Source organism: Sinohyriopsis cumingii, chromosome 16, assembly GCF_028554795.1.
Source record: "Sinohyriopsis cumingii isolate HCF-2022 chromosome 16, ASM2855479v2, whole genome shotgun sequence".
In the NCBI taxonomy this organism is placed as follows: domain Eukaryota; kingdom Metazoa; phylum Mollusca; class Bivalvia; order Unionida; family Unionidae; genus Sinohyriopsis; species Sinohyriopsis cumingii.
The window spans coordinates 96,113,729-96,134,016 of NC_142976.1; the positions used below are offsets into that span (position 1 = coordinate 96,113,729).

Consider the following 20,288-nt stretch of genomic DNA (forward strand, 5'->3'; position numbering starts at 1 on the left):
TGTGTAAGAGACTTTGACAATGAAAAGGGCAAGGTCAGAGTGGTCTTCTTTCATTACCAGAATTAACAGTAGATTCCACTGGAGAAAACAATACTTTATTTGCATGATAATGCTTTGAATAAATATATGTTGGCAAAACTGTATGGGGTTTTCAGCTGATGCTGCATCAGTGATGACTTTAAATCATAAAGGAGTTGTATTCTATATTTTGAAAAACGTCTCTATCATTGTACATATCAGGTTGTCTCTGTCATATGATGCACCATGCTGCAGAAAAGGCTGCTGATAAATTAGAAGGAGAACTCCTGAAGTATCAAACTGGCACTCTACCTGACAATGTTCTTCATGGGGACAGTTGATTTTTTCCCTCTTATTTGCCAGCTAAAAGACCCAGTAACTGGAAGATATCAATTTCCTCTTCTTTATTAGGTTATAAAAGGAATATTTGGTTCTTTACCATTCTAATGCTGACTGTGAGAGATTGTTCAGCATTGTTAACAAAAGTAAAACTGAATTTAGATCCGGGCTTTAATAACCCAGCACTTGGTGCTCTACTGGTGGGCAAAACATTTATAGTCTCAGCTGGTACAAAGTGTTTTGAAATGCAAAATGAGAGTCTTTTTGAAGCTCAAAGTATTATATATGAAAACTTGAAGCAGTAATTGATGTTAAAAGTCCACATGGGTAAATAAATCATTATGTACACATGCTCATTGAATTTTTATCATGTTATATGTGGATTACTCTTTTTCTGCTTGGATTACTCTTTTTGTCCACTTGGATTACACTTTTTCCTCGCCAGGTGTTGGCATGTATGCATGCATCAGTGTTCTGTTCTGACAGGGATTAATACAGAAAATGTATGTGTCCTGAAGAATTTAATCCTATGAGTGAAAAGAAGAGGAATTTTACTTACCATAGACATATAAAGGTCAGTCTAAATAAATATATTAATCACTAGTGAGCAGCAGATAGTCAGACACTATTTTGTCTCAAAGATCCATTATGAGATAGTACCTTGTCCAGTTTATATCTGCTACCAAAAATGTCAAAATAATAAAAATAAAAACAATTTTTTAAATATGTAGAGATCTCATAGAACTCACAGCACACGGGTACTCAAGCCAGATGTCAGAATAAGCAGATTATGATATAATAATCTACTGTTAAAATGGTTTGTTAATATGAACAAAAAATTTTATTTAACTACCCATAAATAATTTCTACTATATCAAGTTTTCAGCTTCCTTTTATGATGCCTCTGAATTTCATTACTCCAAATACAAGGTTGTATATAAAAGTGTACACGGCCAGTAATGTCGCCAAGAGAAACTCACAAGATGGTATATTTTGCCGACAGTAAGGAAAATAAATCGCAATTTACGACATTGGCAAAGCCAGAGTGATCACTGAATAAACTTTTTGCAAGTATTTTTTCATACTTTTAAGAAGAAAAAACTTATTCCATATACTAGAAAAAGACGTGAATATGAAATTGCATCAGCCACACCATGATTATTTTATATTAGAATTCAAACGATCTCTTCCCAAAAATGATAAATTTTTACATGTTACTTTTTGTACTTTCAAGAAAGAAAACAAAAATGTTTGTGTATGAGAAAAATACATGTATGTGAGACTTCAATAGCCACGCCAGAATTGTCATATCCAAATTTGTGTTATAATGGAGCATATATATATATATATATATATATATATATATATATATATATATATATACACACAATGTGACCCCGCTTTAGCACACTCAATTATAACACAAGTTCAGATACAACACGGTCGTGGTGTGGCACCAGAAATTTAATATACGTGTAATTTTTTTTGTACGTGAAAAAAATATTTCTTTCTTAAAAGTACCCCAAAAAACCTTAACAAGTTTAGTATCATTTTGGGGAAGAGTTTGCGTATGAATAATACAAGACAGTCGTGGCATGGCTCCTGAAATTTTTTTATATGTATTTGTCTTGTACACAAAAATATATTTTTTTCTTCTTAAAAGTATGAAAAATAACATGTAAAAAGTTTATTCTGGGATCGCGTAGTGCTTTGCCAATGTTGCAAACCTGTTTCTTTTCATTGTTGGCAGCAAATATACCATGTGGCGATTTTTTTTTATTGGTGACATTGTTGGCTGTTTAAACTTGTATATACAGCCATTGGTTTGGAGTGGAGAAATTCAGAGGCCCCATGAAAGGAAGCTGCAAACTTGATATAAAATGCACTGAAATTTATCTATTGTTACATAAACACATTCTTTGTCCATATTGACAATCTAAACAGTGCATTATTATATCATAATCCACTTATTTTGACATCTAGCATGAGTACTGTATGTTGTGAGATATCTGCTTTTTTTTTTTGTTGACATTTCTGGTAACGGAGATCAACGGACAAGGCATTATCTCGTAATCTATTTTTCGTTTGATTTTCGGCTTTTGCTAGTAATTAATATAATTACATAGACTGACATTAGTATGTGGATGGTAAGTAAAATTCCTCTTCTTTTCACTCAGAATTAAATCCTTCAGAACACTCACATTTTCTGTAATATTCCGTCATCAGACCAGAACACCTGCGTCTCTATCTTCCATTGACCTTTTGTTAATATTCTGATGCATCACTCCACTACCACAAATGTATAAAAAAAAAAAAACATCTTATTTGTTGGTCTGTTCAATAGGCAGAGAGGAACAGTAACTAGAATAGACCAAACGATGGCCAGTTCCTTTTTAAAAATGTGCCCAGATAAAATAGTTTGCTGAAATTTCAAATGAAACAGATTACCTTTGAAGCACCGATTGTTATGAAATCTTACTCAGCAAATGGAAACAAAAATCAGTCTCAGTCATGCAATACAATTATTTGTTGTTGTCGCCACAATAAGAAAAGGGGATTTCTTTGGTTCTCCAAAGCTGTCCTTTAGCGGTGACTTAAATAACATGTACACCCTTCATCAAAGAGAGCCAACTACAACCTTCAATTCAAACAAAGAACCTTTCTTATAGGAAGTCAGTACCAAACTTAAATAAAAGCAATGGAATCGGATGGATTTTTGTATTTTCCAATGTGACTAGAACACGTTAACTGTGCTGTGAAAGTTTCTTTTTTGCAGGGAAAAAGTTTATGCATACGAACGCTACCAACAGTGGCTTCAAACGCAAACTTAACTTTTACCGACGTGGGACATACTGAAAAGTAAATGTGCTTCGTCATTCATTAGATGATTATGCTGTTTTTCCACTAAATTCAGACCTGTATGACCTGTGGCAAAATTATTGAATATTTTAAATTTGTATGTGATGAGATTCACAGGTGAGTACACGATGTTGATATTCTATTCATGCTATACATTAGACATGTATATATAAACAGTATACACGTATATATACCAATTTGTGCTTCTCTGAATAAAGTAAAATATATATGCCTTCTCTGTTTTCACTACAGGTGTATTTCTCATTTAATATGCATCGATTTAAGATGGTAACTGTGCCAATGAACTACGTTTTACCGCCTGCATTTATTACCTATCCCCAACAAATTTTTTGGGGTACATGCTTCATTTTCTTCAGCTAACTGACCTGGTTGCTTATAACACGGTTTGGTTGTTGTTGTTGTTGTAGGGTTTAACACCATTTTTCAGCACACGATAGGCTATACATGGCAGCCAGTATTAATGGTGAGGAAGAACCCAGGAAAACCCCAGAAAGAACCACCAACCCACGAGAAGCTACTGGCAAGCTTTTTCACATACCCACATTGGCTGAATCTGAGACTCAAACCTACGCAGACAGAGGTCAGATGGCAGCGATCCGTAACAGAGAGCGCTTTAGACCACTCGGGGCCCACAACACGGTATAGCGGGGTCACACTATATATATATATATATATATATATATATATATATATATATATATATATATATATATATATATATATAAAAAATGTGTGTGTGAGTGAATCTGTAGGAATTAATTAATTAGGTCTTAAATTATGTAACAATGAGTGAACCCAGCAGATCCAGTTAAATCAACAATCAATGTATTTTTCTGTAATAAAAAGTGAAAATTCAAGAGACCCTAATAGGTGAATTAAATCCCAAATTGTCCTAAATGTCATATCATGAGTCAAAAACTATAGAACGTTCCAGATGAATTCCAATAGTCTTGAATGTCCTGATGTAACAAAATGATGCAATACAGAATGTCTTTAAATGAGTTGACTAAAGTCCAAATTAATATATTAATCCAAAAATCCTCTGGATTTGACAGATGGCTCTAAAACAGGAAAGAATTATTCGCTTATCAAAAATTCATATGTATACATCATTGGGGTCTGTTCAGATTTACAGCAAGTTATATGAAACACAAATTATTTAGTAATTATATATATATAATCCCTCAGTAACTTGAGCCCGAAAACATGTATTATTATATGCTCATTTTTGTTGCCGTTAACTTTACATTGTCAGAATTGTGCATTCTACGATACTGAACACCTTGATATTGCATGCATGTGCATGACTCATGTGCCTAAAAATAGTATATTGTATCAGGAACTACTTTGTAAACAAACCATGTACACTCATGTAGCAAGCTTTAGGTTTCAGTTTGTTAGATTTGTTTGTGAATGAACTCAAGCAGCTGTGTCACCTATTTGAAAGTCACAATGATAAAATGAATGAGTTTACTGAGTCACAGATGAAGCTGTCAAACAAGCAATGAACAATGTGGATGAGTTTACTGAGTCACAGATGAAGCTGTCAAACAAGCAAATGAATGAACGTAACATTCTCAATGTCCATAACAAACATGAGAGTAGCATCATTGAAAATACCATTCTGATGATGTAAACAGCTATTTATGAGAAATATTTGTAACTTTTTGTTAATGGAATGGTTCAGACTATGACCAGTGCTCTCTGGGGTATAAAAAAAAACTAGCATAGTAAAGCATACTGAGGGCAAGGGCTTTTGCATATCTATTAGATATGTACCATTTTATACTTGAAAGTACTAAATTCATCAGAAAAATGCGACTGAAGGTTTTGGTAGAAAAATAAGGGCCTCAGAGCCAAAAAGTGAAGACAATGAAGAATTCTTATTTCCGCTGACTTAATGAATTGTCACACACCAGCTGCTTTGCAATTTTCTGTATTAACTTTGTTGATACAATGTTTTGAATTTATGTGAGCTATAATAATGATAATAATAATAATGAGGACTTTGTATAGCGCCTGATCTTTAGAAGCTCTAAGCGCTTTACAACATTAGACAACACATATTTAGATATAAAACATGTATAATGATATGATTACAAAACCAAACACCATGAAATTGGAAAACATAAAAAAACATGCTGAGAATATTTACGGTAGGAAACATCATTAGGTCCTTAAGTTTGTTCTTGCAGTTGAAATAAGTGAGTTTTGAGAGCACTCTTGAATGGATCACTGTGTCTTTGTGTCTAAGTTCAGTGGGCAATCCAAGTTGCTGGACCCTGGTATGCAAAAGAACGATGTCCATATGACTTTGTTCTTGTTTTCATAGTGGGAATAATGCGTACACCATTGTCAGAAGAGGAGCATAAGTATCTTGCTGGTGTGTACACATGGGTGAGGTCAGATAGGTCTGTTGGACTAGAGTCCGACATTGAAATGTAGAACAGAGAACAAATTTTGTGTTTGATTCTGGATCGAATGGATAGCCAGTGTATAGACACCATACATGTCATAACATACCTGGGGTCCCTACAGTGAGCATAAGTGACAAGGCAGAAATATTTTCTTTAGTTGGTAATAAGAATGGCAAAAAGTATGCAGTAAAACTTTGATTATCCATCAGGGTGCAGGACCGAGATCATGACCGATAGACGAATAATAGTATATGTACATTAAAAGTATTGTACAATAAACTGGGTCATCAAAAAATTATAATATCTACATACATACATGTACCTGTTTAGAAAATTTCGACATACATTGTTCCAATATCATAAAGAAACTCAAACAATAATTGTAAAGTACATAATTACATTAATTTTTTTAAAAAGTCAGTTTCATTTGTTTCAATACTCCTCAAGCCTTTTGGGAGGCAATGATTCAAATTTTATGCAAAAGTAACGCTTGCATAGCATCTGCTTCATCTTGCACCTCAAACCAGTTAATGCACTTTGACAGCATAGTTTTGGCTTCACTGTTACTAGTTATGTTTGTTATTCCATTGGCAGCAGCTTTTTCTTCTTCTTCTTCAGTTTCAGAGTCATCCAAGATTATCACTTTTTACACATTTTCATCGTCATCTAAAATTTCCCAACTGACATCCATTTTGTCCATAACCAGCCAATCGTTTACTTCCCCCATCAAGATGTTTTCAAAGCCAGGAACATTGGAACACAGCTGCAAAACTTCAGCTTCTTTTGAAATGGTTTCAGTATCAGTTTCAGTGTCAGCTGAATCTTTTTCAGGCCATAATTTATTCCAGCTTCTTTGTAGTATTTGAACTGTAAGATCATTCCAGCAACATTGAAAATTGTATCTTTTATAGTGTAACTTTTCCAAAACTCTTTCATGTCCAATTCATTTTCTACATGCCTTGGTCCATCGGTTGAATATGTCGTGTTGGCCAGCAGAACGTGGCATGATATTTTGCCATCGTCGCTCTTTAAATCACATATGGGATGAATAGGCGCATTGTCCATCAGTAGCATTGCATCTTGTGGTAAACCTTTTGCTGCCAAATGTGATCTTACACTTGGTACAGATATTTTATGAAACAAATCAATGAAATATATTTTGGCTTATCCATGCATTTTTGTGAGAAATATTGAACTGGAAAAGCATTTAAATTAATATTTTTAAATGAGCTAGGCTTTTTTGATTTTCATATAACAAGCAAAGGGAATTTAAGAATATCGCTGACATTAGCACATACCATTATAGTGATGCTATCTTTTTGCATCTTATATCCCGGTGCCACATGTTCAGTCGTTCAGGCCAATGTCTTTTGGGGAAGTGCCTTCCAATTAACACTAGTCTTGTTGCAGTTGTAAACTTGGTCTCTATCCAGACTTTGGTTGGCTATTTCCTTCTGTAGTTTTCAAGATAAACAGAAATCGCCACACTATCTGCACTTAACTTCTCTCCCTCAATCAATAACTGTCGAATACCATGGTGAAACTTAAATTTGTCCAACCATCTGATGCTAGCCTTGAATGAAGGATCTCTACCAAGTTTTTATTCATCTCAATGGCTTTCTCAATTATTATTGGTCCCAACAATGTAATTCCTTGGCAGCATTTTTGAACAAACCATTGAAATATTACAGTATCCAGTTGTTCATTTTTGCAAGCTTCATTGTTTTACAACCTTTAACATTACCGTCAGTGGTTTCCATTTTCGACATGTGGTTTTCAATTTTGTCTGCATCACGCTTTGTCATTTACTGTTGTTCTTCCTATTCCATAAACCGATACTATTTTTTTTTGACAATCCTATCCCTACTCATTTACGTTTCTCCACAATTTCAATAAGCTTAACGGCGCAGTGGCAGGATAGCACATGTGTGACATATAAACAATGCCCTGACAGTTAACAGAGACTGATGGTTAATCAAATGCCGGATAATCAAAGTTTTACTGTACTTACATTTTTGCATCTTGAATGTCCTCAAAATGTACTTTCTTATTTCTGCCAATCCTATGTACATGAGTATTTCATGTGTTATAAACTTGATTACATATTTCGAAATTGTACTCTAATTTCGACAACATTCAAATTGCAATAGCATTCTCCTTACTGCACTCAAAATGTAGATGAACATAATATTCCATACTGTCTTTTCGATAATTACAATTGAAAGAGTTCATATTTTTCCCACCTTATGATTCCAAACATTCATTGACAGAACAGAAGCACATGTAGTTGAGTCAAGGCGCATCCCTCCCTGCTCAGATCACATGTACTTCATGTGGAATTGACAAAGATCAATCCAGTCAATAATCAGTGGGATTGAATCGAATCAACAAAAATCAATTCATTCCAGACCAGCTGAAAAAGCTGTTGCAGTGCATATTCATTCACAATGTGACTCTAAATTTCAATTTTAAGTAGAACCAAAAGACAGTTATTTTTTAAAGTGATGCCAAGCACGCGACTAAATGCAGAGTTATGTGCACATTAATGTTGTTGTGTATTTAATTTGGAATACAGCATAAATTCATTTAGTTTCTTGTTGTGTATTTTTATATAATTAAGTCTTAGGTACAATAAGAAAATGAGTATATAATAAAATGGTTACTGCTTTTGTATAGGAAAATATGAACTCATTTTCTTGGATGGATGCTGCACACTCACAGTATCCATCAAAAAAACTCATTCGTATATTTTCCCATACAAATGCAGTAACCTATAAATCCTGATTATAATGCAGGAGTTAGTGTGTATCCCAAAACTATTTCTCCCTATTTGTTGAATGTGAAAAAATTGCTTTCAGCATTTGTAAAGGAATGGTGATCTCTCACTTGTATTATCATCTAAAATTGTGGTTCATACCCAGATATTTAAAACCAACATGTTGAAATTGGCAGATTTTAACAAAAAGTGTCTTTCTTTTAAAAAAAGAATTATCTCAGTACACTGTACAGTGATATAGTGAAATGCTGGAAATACTAACAACTGGTAACATTGTAAAAATAAACACCAATTAAGACTGTTATGATGCATGAAATTCTTGTTTAATCATTAATTCTGTTACAATGTAATTAGTAAAATCATGGTATTTTCTGTTTTCTTCAAGGTTCAAGACTACCCCTGGGCCGGTTCAAAGTGGCATCATTGCACAGAGAGATCAAGAAATATATGACCGGTAAAAAAAAATTCTGTACTTCCATTTAATATGTACTCTCATTCCACCAACCTATTCCTCCCATTGTTTTAATCCTGAAAATTTGGTGGAAAGATGCCACTGAAGAACTTTCCAAACAGTTGGTTATCCAAAGCAGATTTGTACACATCTCAGAAACTCTCTCTATAGTTTATAAGCAATCATGTTGTTGTCTCTATTTGTTTGTGAACACTTCTTATCGTATGCTAGATGTATTTTAATCTACATCTAAGGGAAGTGTTTGTTTCATTGTGACAATCAATTAAACTACACCTGCTTTGTTTTATCACATATGTCTTTAGTATAAAATGAAGTAAGGAAGGTAAAAACAAACAAAGGTCCTACCTGCATAAGCTCTTGCGGTCAATATTTTGTGACAATCAATTCATTTCATTAGTGTTTTCTGTTCAGGCAGTACAAAGGGCTATACAGTTTTCTGTACCACAACTTTTTCAGTCTTGCTTTCATCTTAAAATCTTTGTATTCCTCACAATTTTTCCAATTTAATTCAATTGCCATTCCTGTTATGGCATTTCATGGCATTTTATTTCCTATTTAATTCAAGAGTCATAGTTTATTTCCTAGATACACAGTTACCACAAGATTCCAAGAGAATGTAAAATGTAAACGCGATGCAAGAGAATGTACAATTTGAACGCACATTACCATTATTTGATATTTTAATACAAATTTTAATTCAGAGGGGTAAAGTCAAGACCAGAGGATATTTTTTCAGTTAAAAATATTTTGTAAACTTCATTTGTTTCAGATGTTTATGTCCTGTTTCTAATGACACTAGAGTGAAGCATGAAATTGACCTGTTGGAATGAACCCTTAATTATGCTGGATAGGTATTTTGAAATGGTGGAAAGCTCAGCGGTAAAAGTTTCCACTCATCGCACAAATAGCACTAAAAAAGCTATGCATTCCTGCAACTTCTGTGTCATTGGAGAAAGTCTTCAGTACAACAGGAGACATTGTTACCACACTGTCACAGAATGGATTGTTGGAATGATACTTATGAGGAACATAGAGACAATACACACAAAATTAAGATGATCTCATTAGATGCTTATGATGAATAAAAAGAATATATTGCATAATAGTAACAACAAAAAAAACAAACAAATAACTGTAGTTAAACCATTCTTAAATATTGTCTATTCTTAAAGTTCTTAAGAACACTTTATGTTCACTGGTACTTCTGCACTGAATTATTATTATTCACTGATTATATACCCCCTCCAATGGCTCCTTCATTGTGTAGGTGCACCCTCCAATGGCTTCGCCACTGTGTAGTGAATTATAGAGTAATTCTTGTGACTGGGGCTGCAATGTCCCAATGTTCTTAGGAAGTCTCCGGTTTCTCCGCCTTATTGGCAGATTCCCTGACTAGCACAACTCCTTTAGCAGTCTCTGAACCAGGCCTTAACTAAGAGGTTCATGTTACTGAGGCTTATGTCCCAACATTCTTTGGATGTCCTGGGTTTGTTCTCCCTTGTGGCAGGATTCCCTGGCTGGCACAATCCTCGTTAGCAGTCTCAACCCGCCCTTATCTCTCTAGGGTTGGAAGCGGCTACAAAACGAAAGTCATTTTGAGTCATATACTATAAGGTTAATGTGTATATTACACTGAGTGGCTGTTTTGTACAATGCCTTCATGCTCTGTTTTATTCAAGTGTTTTAGCTCCTGTCCATATTGTTACCGACACTTTTGCAGGTATCAAGTGCATGAGCTTCTCACCTGGTGAGAACTATTATGACATTATCATGGTCATATTGCTTACATGAGTTTATATTCTACAGTAAACTTTGGATAATGCGTGTTTAGCACAGTCAACTAAAGGTAATATATTTTTAGGTCTTTTATACTGAAAATCTAAACTTATTTAATGCATAAATAAAACAAGGGAATAATTTTAAGTCAGTTTGTGACACACATTCCCTCCGGGGAAGAAAATTTATTAAATTTCCTGAAATACAAAATGACAAAATTATTTCTAAACAAACTTTCGAATCATTCTGTTATTTTGTTCCATCTTAAACTTTGAGCCTATTCACATTTTGAAAAGTACCTCAGTGCCTAATCAAGTTGGCTCAAATAATCTGCACCCTTGTTTTCACTACTTGGAATTGCTTGAGTTCTTATTCTGTATGATTGGAGAACTAACTCCCATCTTATCAATCTGGAATTTGCCATTTTTGACTTGTTCAATTAAATGAGTGTCTGGTCGTTTCCAGGATAAAATTGATTCCAGATAAGTACCTGTGAAATTCGGAAACACCCCATACTACTGTAGACACTCCTTCTCAATGACGGAATACTTCTGTTCCCTGGATAGCAGTTTTCTGCTCGCATAAGCAACAGGAAATTTTTCATTTTCATATTCCTGTAATAATGAGCACTTAAACCGATGTCAGAAACATCTACCCTTAGAATAAATGGTTTCTCCAGATCTGCCACTCTTAGAATGGGATATCCTATCAGACAAGTTTTCAACGCTTCAAAAGCTCTTTCTTGACTTTCACCATAAACAACTTTATTCGGTTGACATTCTTGGTCAAGATAGTGATCGGTACAGCAATAGCCGCAAAGTTGGGAATAAACTTCCTTTAGAAACCCACTAAACCTAGAAAAGAGCACACCAGTATTTTGGTTTGAGGACGTTTTGCTTCCTGTATCGACTGCACCTTACTAGGCAATGGAGCTAACATCTGAGACTCCTATCATATGCCCTAAACATTTTAGTGTGTGATATCCTACATTACAATTTGTCAGACTTGCCATTAATCTAGACGCTCTCAATCTAGTTAACAATTCCTTTGACTCTGCCATGTTAGAGTAAACACCATTATGTCATCTGTGAAATTATCTGAATGCTTCAGGCCATGCAGAACCTTTCTCATTAATCTACAGAATGTTGCAGGTGTATTAACTAACTCAAATGGTATCATTTTAAACCGAAAATAAATCCTTGCAAAGTTTCAGATGGTGTCATTGGTTTTGCCTTCTCTGACAATGGCACTCAATGCCAGTGCCCTTACTCAAATCTATTTTGCTTTAGTATTTGTATTTTGCCATCTTTGAAAATGTTTCTTCAATATTTGGCATAGGCTCCGCATCGAAAACAGTAACTTTGTTCAGTTGTCTAAAATCATTACAAAACCTAACTATGTTTCCTTTTTTCTCAACCTCTTTTCTCTGTTCTACTGATAAGTCTGAGCTCACATCTACATCTCGGTATATTTCGTTCCATTCTGGTAACAGACATAACATCAAATCAGCTGTCAATATAGTCTCAGGTTTACTGACATCCTCATTCACCTTGTCTTCTCCCTCTTCAATAACATTACTGAAAACATAACCCAATACTCCTTGCTGTAAACTGGCTACCTCTGGTTCTCTCACAGTACTGCTGCAGCATATTTGCATGGAATGTCTTGAGCTTGTTTCCCAAATATACCCTGTAGTCTAACTTGCTAACTACTTCTTTCACAGCATATGGTCCTAACCATTGCAACAACAACTTGTTATTCTTCACTGGAAGAACTAGCACATTGCTTCCTTCTTTAAACTCTTTATCCCTTGTGTTTCTATCATGCTGCTCATGTGAAGTTTAAATTAAAACAGACTAGAAATGGCAGTGAGATTTTTATTTGCTGATAATTGTACTGCTTTCAGGAGTCTGTAGACATATTTCATTTTTATGTTGACTTCTTATGTTGAATTCACAAGACTGCCATTAGACGTCTTACAAGGTAAAATCACTTAGAGATTTTGTATTATTCAAGTAGTAAATGTTATAGTGATTATGTTATTGTTTTCATTAAGTGTAGCTGTATTACACTACATACTGCAATATGGTTTTGTTATATTGCAATATATCACAAAATGGTTTTAGGTATATCATTGCACCACTAGTTTTGTCCTTCATTAAACTGCACCATTTTGATAGGGGCATCCTTGTGATATGCACACATTTGTTTTGACTCAAGGTCTTAAATTATGTAACAGAAAGAAATTGAAACCAACAATTTTAAGTAAATTCAACAAGCAGTTTATTTCTCTACAATACAAATTGAAAATTGAAGTGACATACAGTGTTGTGAATTAAATTCTTGGTAATCTTAAAGGTGGTGCTATTACGAGTCCAAAAATTTAGAATGTTTCAGACGAATTTCAGTAGTCATGAATGTCCAGATATAAAACAGTGATGTAATCCAGAATGTTTTTGAATGACTTCACAACAGTCCAAAGTAATGCATTGATCCAAAAGACATTGAGCACTTTATTTCTTCTGAATCTCACATTTTTGGTGAAAAAAATTATCTCAATACAGTGTAAATTATGTACAGTGAAATAGTGAAAAAATGCTGGTGGTAATAACAAATGGCAACACTGAAAAAAATAAACACCAACTGAAACTGTCTTCACGCATGAAATTCTCGTTTTAATCTTTGATTCTGTTTCAGTGTAATCAGTATAATAATGCCATGTTCTGTTCTTTTCAAGGATGATGCCGAGCAGTGAATTTAATGAGACTGAAACAGACCCTCTTAAAGATGAGAGAGCATATAGAATTGAAGACCTTTATCCCTTGTAATATTTTATATCTGTCATTTCCTCTAAGATGTACTCTCATCTGTCAATCCATTTGTCCCATTGTTTTAATCCTGAAAGTTCGGCACTGAGTCAGCATTGAAGAACTTTCAACAGTTGTTTGTCCCACACAGATTTTCAAACATCTCAGAAATTCTCACTATAGTTTATATATAATCATATAGTCATCTCTGTATGCAAACACTTTTGTGAGAACCTAATTAAGCGGCAGGTGTATTTTGATCTACAAATTTGGGAAGTGTTTGTTGCATTTTAACAATCAATTCAAATGTACCCGCTTTGTTTTATCACATTGTCTTTTGTACCAAATCAATTAAGTGATGTAGAGTACAAGAAAATTGATAGGCATAAAAACCCTACCTGTATAAGTTCTTATGATCACTAATTTGTGGCAGAATCAGTTCATTTCATTTGACCAATAGAACACTGTTTCAGATATTATGTAATTCATGAATAGTATAGGAAAATGGTATAAGGGCTCTGGACCATCTGAACTATGGAGTGATCCATTGGTGTTCTGGACCAAATGTATGAAACTCATTCTCCTTTTTTAAGGAAAAAAAATGTGGGTTCTGTACCAAATGTATAAAACCCATGGTATTCTAATGAGAAAAGATGGCAGTTCTGGACCACTCTGTGGTGATCAGATCATTGTTGGTTCTGTACCACTGTGTACATATTAGACAATTTATTATCAGTATAAGCATTGGATCAGGCATCTTTGTTTCAGGAAACTTCATTTCCAGAGGTGTAAGAGCTAACAATATGGCCATGGACATCAGCATCACCTGAGCTGGATGCAAGCATCAAAGACATCATTGACAATATTTTGAGACATCCAGAGATGATTATTCTGAACGAGGAGGAGGACGACAAAGATGACCATTGGAGGAGAATATGTTACAGCTATCAGAGGCCTACGCAGTGATACAAGCAGCAATATTAGGAATAAGCTCAAGAGTTTTCACCTGACTGCAGCACAACAAGATCAGTTTTGTCTTTGGATTAACCTGGTCATGTGTGCTATACTTAAAGTGGCATCAAATTCATCGTTTCCAGCAATAAAAGCCTTCGAAAAAGTAAACCTCAACATGGAGAAAATCTCTCTGGTTTTTTATTATCCTTACAAATATCATTGAAAGATACCTTATTCTGCAGAGGATTTCAGGCTTCTGCATGTCATGGAAGCACAGATGTACTTGGACTATCTTTACCTGCAAGTGATTCCTGATATGCTGGCAGATTTTGTCAAGTTCAGTCAGCTGACTAAAATAACAATAGATATCCAAAGTGGGTTGTTGAAGAGCAGCTGCCTGAACTTAAGGTGAAAGATGATAAAATCAGGAAACACGTGAAGTTTCTGACATAACATCTGCCAGAGCTTGAGCGGCTTATCCCAAGTTTAGTTGACGCAGGAGCGTAAGATGAGACCAATCATAGATTTTAATCACATCGATGAAAATTTGTTAGAGGAAGACCGTCATGAGCTAGAATAGTATTACAACTGCTGCCATCAAAAAGCATATATGTACAACATGCGTATTGACATTATCGATGTTTACTGAAAACTGCCACAGCGGTACCCATCATGGTAACTGCGGGCAGGATTGTCTCTATGGGAGCAGCAGCCAGTCCATCCCTGCTGATTTTATCCATTGCAGGATTGGCTTTACAAAGAGTAGTCAAGCAGATGGAACCAGCGCTGGAGGCCAAAAAACAATTATACCAAGCAGGCATCAGTGGTGTATCAAAAAGTGCTCCGTGAAATTTGACTGTACCTACACAGTGGTATATTTAACAAGACTTAATTTGTGAACTTAGAGTCACTGGGTCGCTTTTAAAAAGGCATATGACAAAAATTACATGGGAAAGAAACTGAAGTTTAAGTTCTGGACTTAGATCACATTTTTTCATGAACACTTGACACAGCCTCAACGATCATGTCACACTAATTTTTTTTGAGCAGGCTATGTTTCTGTATTGCCATCAGCTTAAACAGCAAGTATGCAACGATGTTTTCCCCCAGATCAAGTTGATCAAGTAATCACCAAACACGTTTTTGGGGTTCATGCACAGCATCACTTCATCTCCAAACTGTGTTGAAGTAATTTGAGCACCTTTTCCATGTCAGAGCCGATGGTGAGTGGTGCTTTGGCATAATGGTAAAAGTTACTGCAATTTAATTTCTTTGTCAGAATGTGGCATGAAATTCAGTTGATTGTAAGACCACTTGCTAAAGACCGCACCAATCAGCAGACCCGTGGATGTGATCAGACACAGCCAGACCCAATAACACCTGCAGGTGATAATAATTGGGCATCACTCCACATGTCTCATAAACGTACATTTAAAATCGTGCAGCAATATCTGGTGATCCATCACAATGTACCTGTCGGGGGAATTGTGGAAACCTGAGATCGCATCATTGATGCAAATGTCGTTGTAAATTCACAGTGCAGGCTCAAACATCAATCACCACAGGCATAATGATGTCATCGAGACAAGCTTAACTCGGGCAAAGATAATTTTTAGTCATGACCTAATCAATGTCTCAAAAGGGCAGCATCCCATAACCATAGCCAGCACAGACCTGCCAATGGTTGTCTCAGTCAGCTGATACCACATCACGGACTTTTGCGGTAATGCACAATAAATTCATTGAGTTTTTTGTGCAAATTCTCATCTGTCATGCTTATTTTAATAGTCATTCTCTAATATAAAATATGACGATGATGAGTTGTTCATCACGTACGTCATCTTGCACAATCCCGACATACTGTATGTAAATGAATCATCATGGTCATCTATGATGAAGACCTCATCTGGAAGCACTGCATGAGGTGCAAAGGAACAGAATACTTTCAAAAAGTCTTAAAATAGACATGACTGACAGCACCTGACATTGTTGAAAATCATAAGGATCTCAAGGATGTCATAGTGAACACATACCATCTCAACAACATCATTGTGCCATTCACGCTCAATAAAGTGGTTGCCACAGGAACAGATCTCTATGACAGTGGCTTGCTTTACATTGTCTACTACAGAGATCTCATCGCCAAACACAGCATCTCCTGCATGTATTGAGAAGAACTCATCAGACTTGTACACAGGGCATTATTATGGATGTACAAATCACAGCTGGTCGGTCTAAATGATCTCATAACCACCAGGAACACAGCACACATCACTAATTTTTGCATCTCGATGCCACTGGCGCCTTTGGCGCTATTGTTGTTTTCGGATTGCAGCATATTTAATCTGTGACATGTAGGCGTTGATGATCAATGTGGTTTTTTGGTCTTGCTGCTTTTTCTTACTTTCTCATAATATTTGGTCACCCTGACGTTTCGGCTCTTGCAGACCTGACACAATTGTAAGCATCCACCATCACCAACTCCACATCCTATGCATGGCTGAGGTCCTGAGCTTCTATTTTTGATGATCACATTGTGCTGTGCACATTATTCGCCTCTGCAGGTTCTACTACATCTGTCTGTTAAGCTCTGAAACAACCACTGACATCGGTCATTTTCTCATGATGGCATTTCCTTATGCTATATTACTCTTAAGATAAAAATTTATATCTAATTGGAAAACATACAAACAGTTAAAGAAATCAAAAAATGACAAGCAATTAGAGATGTATTTTAAAAGCATATATAATAGAAGATAAATAAATTTATCTGAACCATTGCAACAGTGATGGAGAGAAGGAAACAGAGTGAATGTTATACTGAATAAAATTTCATTCTGCGAAATGAACTGATCCATCGTCTGAGAAAGATTTACTTCGGGATCACCCAGCAACAAGAACGTTACCCCGAACTGAATGCTGCATTAGATGATCTCATAACACAGATACGTGAACCGCTGCGGGAGTTCCCTGTGGGTGAACCTGGAGTCGCTGTCAACTTAGTGACAGATTTTAACCATCTCATCGACCGTGTGATCGTCACCACACAGCGGTATGCAAAACAGCTGCTCAACAAGTACAAAGCACTCAGGCCAAAATCCGCAGCATATCCCAGAACAAGGGCATCAGTGCTTGAATTTCAGAATGAGATCGTGAGTCGATGGAGCTGAAATTGTAAAGCTTCCCAAGATATCCCTTCAACAGACCCGATCAATGACACCATGACAACCTGAAAAGGCATACGGAGTTGCTGACAAAGGTTTTGTTTATGGCAGTCCACACATGCTTGCTAGAGGTGTTGATAAAGAACTGTTACAACAACTGTTGAAACTGACCGTTGACTGAGAACTTCAAACACATGTGGCTATCAAACTTTGTGTCGCTTTTATATTAATTTCATGTGGGTAGACCAGAAAAAGACCACCAACATCTGGCTGAGATCAAAGTCAGTAATTATTTCTCGGGGTGACGATTTCAGCATGATCGTCGGCTTGCATTTCACCCAGCAACATTCAGATTTAATTACCATTATTAATCCAGATATATGGACCCTCCAGTTTTCTACATATCAATCCTAGAACTTTCCAGCATTAAAGAAAAGAAACACCCCAGGAAACAAGTAGATTCCAGATTGTTTCATGTTATGGCCAGATTGCATATAATTTTGTTCCTAGGTAACAGTATTAAGTATGACATTAATTAAGATGTTTATTATTGCTCTCAGTATTTGTTAGTGCCAAATTGACACAAACTAGAAATCATGATTCAGAAGGACCACCTTTGCATGCTGTTCAGGGTCTGGTCAAATTTAAAGCAAGTTATATGAAATAAAAATTATTTAGTAATTATGCAGAGAGTAGAAATTTAATTATCATACATACAACATTGTGGTGTTTAGTAATACTGACAAGGTCTGTTCTAAAAGGAGTAAAATTAAGTCATGCAACAGTAACTAAAATTTGGTAAATGGAGGGGGAAGAATGTGTAAAATTTAAATCATACTCCAGCTAACAGCTTTTGCCATGAAATGGGAGACATACACATTACTTTTAGGAGGCCTAATTGTCAATATGGCAACTAAGTGCTCAAAACTTTTCTTTCCATTCTAGTTTTAGTGCATGTAATAATTCATTTTCACAAGCTTTTATATGTCATATACTGGGGTCAGTAATATCAGGCCCTTTTGGGCCTATTGTTTCTATTTTTAGTAAGTGCTTAGAAGCAGAAAGATCTTGTAATATGTTAGAGATACAGATATACTAAACATCTTTTTAAGATTCTTGATGGAAATACTTATTAATGAAAACTCTAAATATTCTAAATTCATGCCAAATATTCATTTTTGTTCTGACGATGACCAACCTTGAAGGTTGTCTGAGCAATATTCATGTGAATGTGACTGTTGTCTTCATTAAAGAATACAGTATATACTCACATTTACATTGGATCCAACTACAGACAACATAGACTTATATCGGCCATTGCAGACAGATCTGGGTCTATGCAGTTTGTTTAAAGTAATCAGTAGAGCAAATAACATAGACCCTGATCTGCTGGCGCATTATGAAAACACCAGTATATTGATGATTTTGAAAAAAAAAAAAATATATTGAGGATTGTGGAACAAGCACAGTTGCTTATTTCAAATTGTGCTTGGAAACGGGGATGATCTCAATAATTTTGATTTGTGAGATGAAGAAAAAATTTATTGATAATGATTAGCTACAAAAAGAAAACAGATATTGTATGTTCACAAAGTTACTTGTACATGATTTACAAATAAGAGGATCCAAACACAAGCTGATATTAATAATCAAGATTACAAACATGTTGGGAACAGCTGGTGTTGTAAATATTTAGTACAATGACCCCCCCCCCCCCCCGGATTCTCACCACTTGCAATTTGCACTTTAATTCCTCACTATCCATTGTCTGTCAACCCTAATCAGTGACATATAAGTTATGCTTATAGACCTTAAACATCCATAATGTTTGTCAGTCGGAAAAGTTAGTGATTAGTATTAGATGAACTTGGTAGCTACTTATCTAGAGACCAATAGTGCATGACACACTGCTTACAGTCAGTCATTGTCTCAGCTGACTGCCCTTAAGACCATTCATGATAATAGCCTGCCAGTGTAATATAATACTAATGAAAAAGACCATGAGTGCAATTTAAACTAATTAAAAGAAAGTCAGTGTAAGCTTGTGTAATGTTGTCTTTTAATTTTCTGTAAATATGATTAAAGCTTAATCTTAATTAAAATTCAATTTATTGATTGATGCGTTATTTCCTATTGATCCACTGGTTAAATTTACTTGTATGTATCAATCTACCTAGCATTCAGATTGACTCTATCATCTGCCATCCTCAATCACCCACCATTTTCATAATCGTACAAAACTAGGTGAGTAATTGAGCGAGCATAGTAGTAGCACTACAGAGTTAGCTTTTATATTGATGGATGTACGATCATGTTCAACAGAATCATATTTTTCAAATATTTTTCAGTGGGCATGTTGCTGCCAGAATAACATTTTCTGTGGAATGTCCAAGAATTAGATTTGTAAATGGGATGACCCATCCCAGTAGTAAGTAATGACTGAGAGATTAATCACATATAAAATTTGTTAAACAATTTAGCATTTTACTAGCTAATAATGCAGCATTATGCAAATAACTACACAAACAAAGTATACAGTATGATATGTTGTTTACATTGTCATATCATTTGAGCAGCTTATGATTTTGTTTTGTCAATGACATTTGTTGTTGCCATTTGTTATGTCACACTGTGACAAAAACTTGTTATGTGAAATTATGTTGATAATGTAAAGTGATAAAGTTC

General features: G+C 35.2%; 1 protein-coding gene across 3 annotated transcripts in view; it reads left to right on the top strand.

Annotated features, from left to right (window-relative positions):
• The window catches only part of LOC149781021 (uncharacterized), a 137,845-nt gene that overhangs the window by 95,638 nt on the left and 21,919 nt on the right, over positions 1-20,288 (top strand). For all 3 annotated transcript variants that reach the window (XM_089938145.1, XM_089938144.1, XM_089938146.1), the window contains 3 exons: positions 8,816-8,884; positions 13,416-13,502; positions 19,952-20,031. In XM_089938145.1, coding sequence (XP_089794271.1) covers positions 8,816-8,884; positions 13,416-13,502; positions 19,952-20,031 — 236 coding nt within the window. The remainder of the gene's footprint in view (positions 1-8,815; positions 8,885-13,415; positions 13,503-19,951; positions 20,032-20,288) is intronic.